Source organism: Phyllobates terribilis, unplaced genomic scaffold (assembly GCF_046119375.1).
Source record: "Phyllobates terribilis strain yellow unplaced genomic scaffold, ASM4611937v1 Scaffold_489__1_contigs__length_1346288, whole genome shotgun sequence".
NCBI lineage: Eukaryota > Metazoa > Chordata > Amphibia > Anura > Dendrobatidae > Phyllobates > Phyllobates terribilis.
The window spans coordinates 1,009,781-1,019,604 of NW_027363249.1; the positions used below are offsets into that span (position 1 = coordinate 1,009,781).

Here is a 9,824-nt window from a genome sequence, read left to right on the forward strand (position 1 = left end):
TATGAAATATAATTCTTAATCAAATAATTAAAGTTCCTTTAGAGATTCATGAAAAATGCAATCCACAACATGTGACGTTTCGGTCGTTCAGCCACGACCTTCATCAGACTCTAATGCATACAAAAAAACAAAATATATGTACAGAAACATTATGTGGATAAAAAATAAGGGAAAGGGTAGAATTCAAAAACATCATACAGGAAAGACGGACAATAAATCATTTCATTAGAGCATGTGGAGGATAATCTCTACTATAATCACAATGTAATACAATATTCAATGATATAGTACAATGCAGCGTGATGATCAAGCCTCATCAAAAGCAAAGGTGTAAGTAAATATGGTGTACCCGAAAATACTCCATAGGGAGCCTGAGAATCATTAAATCAAAAGAGAAAAAAATGCAAAAAGGAAAAACAGGGGAAAAGTTTATAACCCACTTGTGGTGTCATATAATAAGATCTGGACCATTAAAATAGAAAAAAACTTTGGAAAGGGAGAAAAAAGGGGAATAGACACTGAGCTGTTGATATACTGTGTGCCGCTATTAAGGAGCGCCTACGGGCGTGGGGAGCAGTGAATTTTCATTTTCTTCAGCAGCGGGGACAGTGCAGGCTGCAGCAGGCGGCTGCTGCCTCCTGTGCCCCGCTCCTCCACCACAGTATTATATGTATATATATATATATATATATATATATATATACACACACATACACACTATACCCCCCCCCCCCCAGCAACATTCGGACTATAAGACGCACCCATTTTCCTCCAAACTTTTGGAGGAAAAAGGTGCGTCTTATAGTCCGAAAAATACGGTAAATACTGGAAAGGAGTTTTGTCTAATATAAAGAGGGTATATAAAAATAGATATTCAACCAGACCCAAAAATGCCTATCAGGTATATTAGAAGATGATATGGAATTTGATCCAATTTCTATAGGGATTTCACATATTTTATTTCAAGCTAGGAAACATATTGCATCCAAATGGATTAACCCCTCACCTCCAGAAATGAGTGAACTCAAAAATAAGATAAATAATATTATTAGATTAGAAAAAGGGGCATATAAAAAACAAAACTGAATGAATACATTTGAGAAAATATGGGGCTTATGATTGGATACACCTGGAATGCCATCAAGGGGGTTATTGTTGGAGAGACAATGACTTATGGGGGAGGGGGGTATTGGGAGGTCTAATGTTTCATTGTAATGTGCATTGGAATTCCTTAACATGTGGTATGGGTAATATAGCACACCTATATGTGTATAGGATTATAATGTTTATTACAATATTATGGTTATATAAAAGATTTCAAGAATGTGGAATGTTAATTGTAAGATATAGTAATTGCAAGTTATCAGACGGTAATGGGCAAGCTGAAAGGATATACAGGAGAGATGCATGTATGTCATCCCTATGGTATGTTATTTTATTATTGTATGTCCTTGTTTCTTGTTTTGTAAAAAAAAAAAATGAAAAAAATCTCAATAAAAATTTATTGGATTAAAAAAAAAAATAGAATAGGAAAAAAGCTTCTCCCCTGTGTGAGTTCTCTGGTGCTTAATCAAAGCTGGTGTTTGGTTAAAACATTTCCCACATTCTGAACATGAAAAAGGCTTCTCCCCTGTGTGGGTTCTCTGGTGCTTAATCAAAGCTGATTTTTGGTTAAAACATTTCCCACATTCTGAACAGGAAAAGGCTTCTCTCCTGTGTGAGTTCTCTTGTGGCTATCAAGAATCATTTTACGATTAAAACATTTCCCACATTCTGAACAGGAAAAGGGCTTCTCCCCTGTGTGGGTTCTCTGGTGCTTAATCAAGCCTGATTTCTGGTTAAAACATTTCCCACATTCTGAACAGGAAAAGGGTTTCTCCCCTGTGTGGGTTCTCTTGTGACTTTCAAGAATCATTTTACGATTAAAACATTTCCCACATTCTGAACAAGAAAAAGGCTTCTCCCCTGTGTGAATTCTCTTGTGACTATCAAGATTCATTTTACGATTAAAACATTTTCCACATTCTGAACAAGAAAAAGGCTTCTCCCCTGTGTGAGTTCTCTTGTGACTATCAAGAATCATTTTACGATTAAAACATTTCCCACATTCTGAACAGGAAAAGGGCTTCTCCCCTGTGTGGGTTCTCTGGTGGCTATCAAGATTCGCTTTCCGGTTAAAACATTTCCCGCATTCTGAACATGAAAAAGGCTTCTCCCCTATGTGGGTTCTGTGGTGCTTAACCAAAGTTGATTTCTGGTTAAAACATTTCCCACATTCTGAACAGGAAAAGGGCTTCTCCCCTGTGTGGGTTCTCTGGTGGTTATTGAGATATGCTTTCAGGTTAAAACATTTCCCACATTCTGAACATGAAAAAGGCTTCTTCCCTGTGTGGGTTCTGTGGTGCTTAACCAAAGCTGATTTCTGGTTAAAACATTTCCCACATTCTGAACAGGAAAAGGGCTTCTCCCCTGTGTGGGTTCTCTGGTGGTTATTTAGATACGCTTTCTGGTTAAAACATTTCCCACATTCTGAACATGAAAAAGGCTTCTCCCCAGTGTGGGTTCTCTGGTGGTTATTTAGATATGCTTTCTGGTTAAAAGATTTCCCACATTCTGAACATGAAAAAGGCTTCTTCCCTGTGTGGGTTCTGTTGTGCTTAACCAAAGCTGATTTCTGGTTAAAACATTTCCCACATTCTGAACAGGAAAAGGGCTTCTCCCCTGTGTGGGTTCTCTGGTGGTTATTTAGACACGCTTTCTGGTTAAAACATTTCCCACATTCTGAACATGAAAAAGGCTTCTCCCCTGTGTGGGTTCTGTGGTGCTTAACCAAAGTTGATTTCTGGTTAAAACATTTCCCACATTCTGAACAGGAAAAGGGCTTCTCCCCTGTGTGGGTTCTCTGGTGGTTATTTAGATATGCTTTCTGGTTAAAACATTTCCCACATTCTGAACATGAAAAAGGCTTCTTCCCTGTGTGGGTTCTGTGGTGCTTAACCAAAGCTGATTTCTGGTTAAAACATTTCCCACATTCTGAACATGAAAAAGGCTTCTCCCCTGTGTGGGATCTCTGGTGATTAACAAAAACTGATTTCTGGTTAAAACATTTTCCACATTTGGAACAAAACAATCTATTGTCCGCTGTGTGTATTTTTTGATGTTTTAGAATAGACTTTTCGAGGGTAAAACTATTTCCATTTTCTGAACGTGAAAATGATTTCTTTGTTTTAGGAGCAGTTTGTTCTTTAATGCTTATTTTATTTTGATTTTCCTTAGTAGTCGGTAATGAATCAGAAGACAGGATCTGTTTCATAGGATCAGATGATTGATGTTTGCTGTGAAGGGATGATGGTATATCTGGAGTAATGGCATTCACTTCAATTGTATCTTGTGGGATCTCAAGATCGTCAGATTTAAAAATCTCCTGTCCCTCTGATCTCCTGGTACAGTCATCTGCCAAGAAAAAAACAATTATTAATTTTGAATAAAATATCCTTGAAATTTATATTTTTGAACATTTCTACTTAAAATGTCTAAACAAACACATCCCTGGGCTACATGCTAATCCAGGGAAATGAAGAGATATATGCTCAAGTTTAAATATTCCTCTATTTTTTAGATTTGTGTCTAATTAAATAGATTTTTAAACTTGAGCATATATCTCTTCATTTTCCTGGACTAGCATGTAGCCCAGGGATGTGTTTGTTTAGATTGATTTAGAAGTGGTATGCAATCTTTATTTATTTTTCTATGGGATTCTTGTGTTAATTGTACTTAAAATGTCTGTAGAAATGGGAAGTTATTGACCGAATGACATTTCACAGTCTAATAGAAAACCTCATAGGATGAACCAGTAGAGCGTGGTGTCCAACTGTTTGCTCATTCTGCCTCCAAAATCTGGAATAAAAAGCCAAACAATGTTATGTAGTGTAGGGTTCGGTACTCACTTAGCCACGTTAGAGGTAGGCACGGGACACTGTCTCTTTAAAAATGTCCAAGGCAGGTTTATTATGCTGCATAAACCGCACTTCCAGAAGTAAACAAAAGAAAACCTTGTTCAGCACAGTGTAACAAAACAGAAAGGAAACAGTCCATCCAATATGGCGGATTCACCCGCTCACAATCAGTGTCTTTTTACCCTCAAACACTCTGGAGGTCTCCACACCTCCAGCCACAGACACTGAATGAGACACTTGGTCTCCATTTTATACACACGCCCTGGGGCGGGGATATGTGAGCAGCCAATCCCCCCATCTCTTATGACTGCTCGAAAAAAAAGGCCCTGATACGCCCTATTAAAACTATCAGCACTATGTGTGCTGGAGCATGCTTTCCCGGTTTCACATCACTGAAGCTGCCAACTTCAGCGACACATATCTTCCCTCAAGGACATGTCCGGCGGCCCTCTTACAGTAGGCAAAAATGATACCAATAAAAATTCCACATTATTAGATTCTCAAAGGGTCTTGAGAATCAACATGGCTTCTGTGGCGCCCCTGCGGGTTCAGTTGCCACAGAGGTACTGAATCTCACCCAGAGGTGTGGTACCTCACTCTCAGGTAAGGTGGGAGTACTACCCGGGACCCACACACACGCATCCAATACACTCCACTTCAGTAGGGAAGGGCGAGATTGCTCCTAAGGGAGAGCACAGTTCCTGGTCCCTAGCTGGAGGGTGGAACCATGTAGTGGGTATGGGAAGAGGAAGTAGATCAAGGGAGCACCGACAGAAGGAGTATAAGAAGTAGGGGAACCATCTAGGAGTTCAGTCAGTCCAGTTCAGAGGAGAGAGAGTTGGGAGCAGGAGCTCAGGTCAGAGGAGTGGAGAAAGGAACAGGGCCCAGTCTGAGAGGCCCAGGAGGAGAGACTGAAGAGAAGAGAGGAGCGGTGAGGAGGGCTCCAAGAGGAAGTGAGGGGATCCCAGGGGCACGGAGAGTGCGGATGCCACCTGTGCACCCGAATCTACACGGACGTGGAGGGATCAGGCCGCAGAGAGGGGACTGGCCCCTAAACTAGTAGAGAACAACCAGGCTCAGCTAGATAACCGGAGGCTGCTGCATTTTCAAGGTGCTGCAGCCAACAACCACAATTACATCGCCGAAAAGGTGGCCACATAGGGTCCAGGGGATTGCACGTCGCCCGACAAGACCCGAGGCTACTGGCTTGGGACACTGATTGTGAGGCGCAGGGCGGGAGGGTGAGAGCCAGAGCAGTGAGACAACCGGGAAAGGTACATAGAACGGGGTCCCGTGCAAGTTATCCTGAAATACCTGAGAGTTTGCTGGATCACTACCCCGGAGGACACAGGACGGTATGGGCGGTTATAATCCGGAAAGTGCAACCTGAGGAACTTAACAACTGTGAGTAAAATCTGAAGACTGCACCCCACTGTGTCCTTGAATAATTGCTGCGCCATCACCAGCCCTGCACTACACTGCACCAACAAACATCTACCTCATAAAATCCCCATCTACTGCCCTGGAGCTAAGCTCTGCCTGTGGAGAGCTGAACCAACTCTGCTGCGTCACCATCAGCTCCAGAGGATCTGCACCGCAGCGGCGGCTCCATATAGCCGCATACCACAGGTGGCGTCACGAACATTATCTCTAAAAACTTTATTCCCCTTTTACTTTTCCCCTTTAATTGACCACCCTGGGTCACGGACCGGGTCACCACCACCGTGACCTCTCCCAGCATCGACCAGGACGGCTACCTAGTAGCCTACGGCCCAGGGGGCGCGTCACTTCCATAAACCAATCCAGCAATATCCGCTCTCCCAAAGTCAGATCTCCCCCTCACTTCTGAGCCTTGCAGTGCGCCCAAACCACATTTAGCATCCATGTATTTGGCATTACTATAGTGAGAAGAACCCACTTAATTTACGGTGTGTGTCTCCTGGAGCACAATCTGGGCACTATGTGTTGGGTAATGAAATGGCAAATGTGCAATTTTCACTCTCTAACATCCACTGGGTGCTAATTTCTGGAAAGTGCCTGTGGAATCAAAATAATCGCTACGTCTATAGATTAATTCACTGAGGGTTATAATTTCCAAAATGGAGTCACTTTATGAGGATTTCTACTGCTCTGGTTTTCTACCATTTTGTTATATTAGGGCTTCCGCAAATGGTATGTCCCATCTCCTGTGGGATCTGCTCCTGAGACATCTGCTTCTGTCACCAGGAAGCGTCTTATTCATTCTGCAGGCGGCGCTGGTGATGGAGGAGACGTCAGAACCAGAAGCTCTGGGCAGCGCAGGTTCTGTCCAGCCACTAAGATTAGGGTTGCTGGGACCAGTAGTACCCTCCAGTCTGGCAGTATGGGTGTGTGTGCTGTCCAGCTGGAGTAATCTGCTCCCTGCTTCAGCCATTTGGAGAGCACCGCACCCTACTAAAGCTGGAAGCATATTGCCGGAAGCTGCCAGATACAGCCTTGTTCTCCTCTGGTTCAGTCCTCTGTGCTCAGCTCCCGGCTTGTGTATTTGTTTCCAGTTGTGACATCGGCCCGTTTACTGACTACTGTTGTCTTCTGATTTTGTATTTTCTCTGCCCTCCTGGTTCTGACCCGGCTACCTGACTATTCTTCTTGACGTTAAAGGGTGATGAGCAAGGCAATCCCTGGGATCTGGAGTAGATAGAGCCAAGCCTGTTCGTGGTGGCCATCTTTTGCGCTGCCAGGTGACCATGAACAGTGCCCCCAATACTTTGTGTCCGCAAAGTATTCCAGCAAGATCTGCATTCAAATAGCTAAATGGCGCTCCTTCCCTTCTTAACCTGCCTTGTGCCCAGACAGTAGTGTACAACCGTATATAGGGGATTGTCAGATTCAAGAGAAGTTGGAAAATAATCTGTAAGGTCCATTTGTTTCCTATTATCATTTGTGAAGAATTCCAAAGTTATCACCATATAAAGTGACACACGTCAGATTTAAAAAATGGGGCCTGATTAGGAACACAAAACTGCAGGAAGGGGTTAAATCAGAGTATTTTGGGCACTAACTACTGTAGTCAAAAACTATGAGTATAGACAATAACACATCTACTGAAATGATCAAACTCAACAGTCTCCATCAGTAAAAAATGAGTAACTAGTGGTGAAACCTCTCTGGGGTAATTAGAGTATGGGGCTCGGTGGCTCTTGGCAATCTAAACTATGATAATGGCCAAAATTTTCTGTCAGACGAGTTTCAAGAAGAAATATTAGACATTGAAGGAGAACTTTTTATAATAGTGCAGAGCTGAGGTGTCTTAAATTTAGCCCTCGGGTATTGAGAAGACGTAATGGAGACCTTCTTTTAAAGGGAGTTACAGAGGCCAATCCCACCACATTAAAGCTATCATACAAAATGAACCTGGAAAAAAATACAGAATAAAAGATATGTTACATCCCTAACAACAACGTATTTATCAGGGGAGAGAACTTCAGATCTAAACCGGAATTGCACTCATTTATGGTGGACCATTGGAGCTACTATGAGTCCTGAGCAGAGGAGTAGAGAAAGTATTAGTGCCCCCATTTCAGGAGAGATTGTGCAGTAATCTGAATTCTTTAGGACTGAAAACATAATGGAATTTATGGCGTGAAGTGAATCTATGAAACCAGGGCTGGAGCCAACACATCTCCTGCAGGCGGGAATAAATGTATATTACAGCCATCAGCCACGCACAGCTTAGAGATATATCATGGCACAGGTGTAATGTTTTTTATGTAGTTTATCGCAATACTATTGAAGTTAGTTGGTTTGATAAGAAACTGAAAAGTCAGGATAAAGGGAAGGTTTGTTGTTATTGTACAGAAATTCACACTTGGCCCTCACTGCACATTTAATGTTGTCGATAATAAAAGTGAAGTTTGGCCAGAAAGACTGGACCTGGTCTTGTAGGGACCATATGAGGACATTCAGCAGCACAGAAGGGAGAGAAGGTAGATTCATCCAATAAGATATCAGGGATCTAGGAAGCCAACACCATCATTACCCTCCGCTTTCTCTAAGAGGTCCATTATAATTTTTCGTCAAATGATCTTCTAACTTGTCAGCACATTCTACGTATGCTGCCATTTGGCTTTGTAGTTTACAGATCTGGGCAGGTAACGGTCAGCGTTTCCTAATCCCAGGGGGTAGGTGGATCCTCCAGGTTGTAAGTTCTACAGAAAAGGTCTTTTACAATTACACAAAGTAATGTGAACATTTTTGGATGGACTAAAATGTTGTGATCTAGAAGTAAAATGGTGATCACACGATTGTGAAACGGCCGGACTACACCACCGATAAAACAGCCACAGACGGGGACTGAGAAGAATCTGTGACTTCTCTGCATTTAGTGGTCACTACTCACCTGGGTAGTCATATGTAGGAATCTCCTCTTTACACCGCTCATCACCCCTCACATATGTCTCTGTAGTATTAATATGGGTCAGATCTTCACCCTGAAACAAATATTGTAAAAGTCACAGACAGATGATGGAGAAGTCACATCTATGATCAGCTCTAATCCTGCCATCTCCACCGTTCTCATTACACAAGTATAAAACATATAATACTGGTGGATAAAACAAGACTGAACACAAGACCTTCACAGCCGTCTATACATCATAGGGGAGATCTCATGACACCTTCTCTCCATCTACCTGATGATCCTGAGGAACATTGGGATCTTCTTGTTTACAGTCCTGTGGAAGAAGAGGACGGGGACATCTCTCTGGTGTTGTCCTCTTACTGGATATATCTGGAGGAAACATACAGGGACTGAATTAATTTTTTACATATAATTAGATAAGATAATTATAGGCTGTGTGTATTTAGTCCTGTCTATTACCTGGAGATGTGAGGGGCTGGGGAACCTCCATCATGACGTCCTTGTACAGATCTTTGTGTCCTTCTAAATACTCCCACTCCTCCATGGAGAAATAGACAGTGACATCCTGACACCTTATAGGAACCTGACACATACAATGATATCGTCATCCCCCCGATCCCTTCATAGCGTTACTGTATAATGTCCCAGCATTCCCAGCAGTGTCACCTCTCCAGTCAGCAGCTCAATCATCTTGTAGGCGAGTTCTAGGATCTTCTGGTCATTGATGTCCTCATGTATCAGGGGGTGAGGTGGGGGCCCTGTGATTGAGCTCAGGGGTCTTCCCCATCCCTCAGACACAGGGTCCTGATAGCGATCACTAGAGGTCTTCTTCACTACTGTGTAATCCTGGTTATGGAGAGACACATTAATAAATCTCCCTCCAGACATTTCCAGAGTCCTCACCTCTCCAGTTCTGTCCATCTGTTATTCCCATAGATAAGAATGATGTAATGTGACGTCATCAGAATCTCTCACCTCTCCAGTAAGCCGGAAGATGATCTCTAGGGTGAGGTGTAATATCCGCTCCGCCATCTTGTCTCTGTCCATATCCATCCTTGATAGGTGATTCAGAAAAATTCTCTTAATATAGAATATCTTCACTGAGAGGATCCGATATTGTAGAGACCTGAATGAGGAGAAGATGAGCCGATGGAACATCGTAAAGAATTCTGTGTATTAATACAATTACTGGAGACAATAAGGGAAATATATCAGAAGATAGAATGTGTAGGTGTTGTATTCTCTAATCTTTTATGGAGTGGAATATAAGTTGATTGGCTGACTTAGACATCTCTTCCATACTTCCAATCACTGACTAAGTTGGCCACTGCTTCAGTAAGAATCACCCAGAAACCCAATCAGCAATGGTATTTTTATTATTTTACAACATTCTGCTTTTGTCCCTGACATACTAATAAAACCTATATATTTTAGGCCACAGACAACAAGCAGTTTGTTCCTCGGAGTCT

The 9,824-nt window shown here is 42.4% G+C and overlaps 1 protein-coding gene across 1 annotated transcript; it reads right to left on the minus strand.

Moving 5' to 3' along the window:
• Window positions 1-882: 882 nt before the first annotated feature.
• LOC141230063 (uncharacterized) lies at window positions 883-9,335 on the minus strand. The gene is made up of 5 exons (XM_073667551.1): window positions 9,022-9,335; window positions 8,815-8,938; window positions 8,627-8,724; window positions 8,342-8,425; window positions 883-3,496 (listed from the first exon to the last, which is right to left on the minus strand). The coding sequence occupies exons 1-5, from the start codon at window positions 9,274-9,276 to the stop codon at window positions 1,655-1,657; spliced, it is 2,403 nt and encodes an 800-aa protein (XP_073523652.1). The 5' UTR covers window positions 9,277-9,335; the 3' UTR covers window positions 883-1,654.
• Window positions 9,336-9,824: the final 489 nt, after the last annotated feature.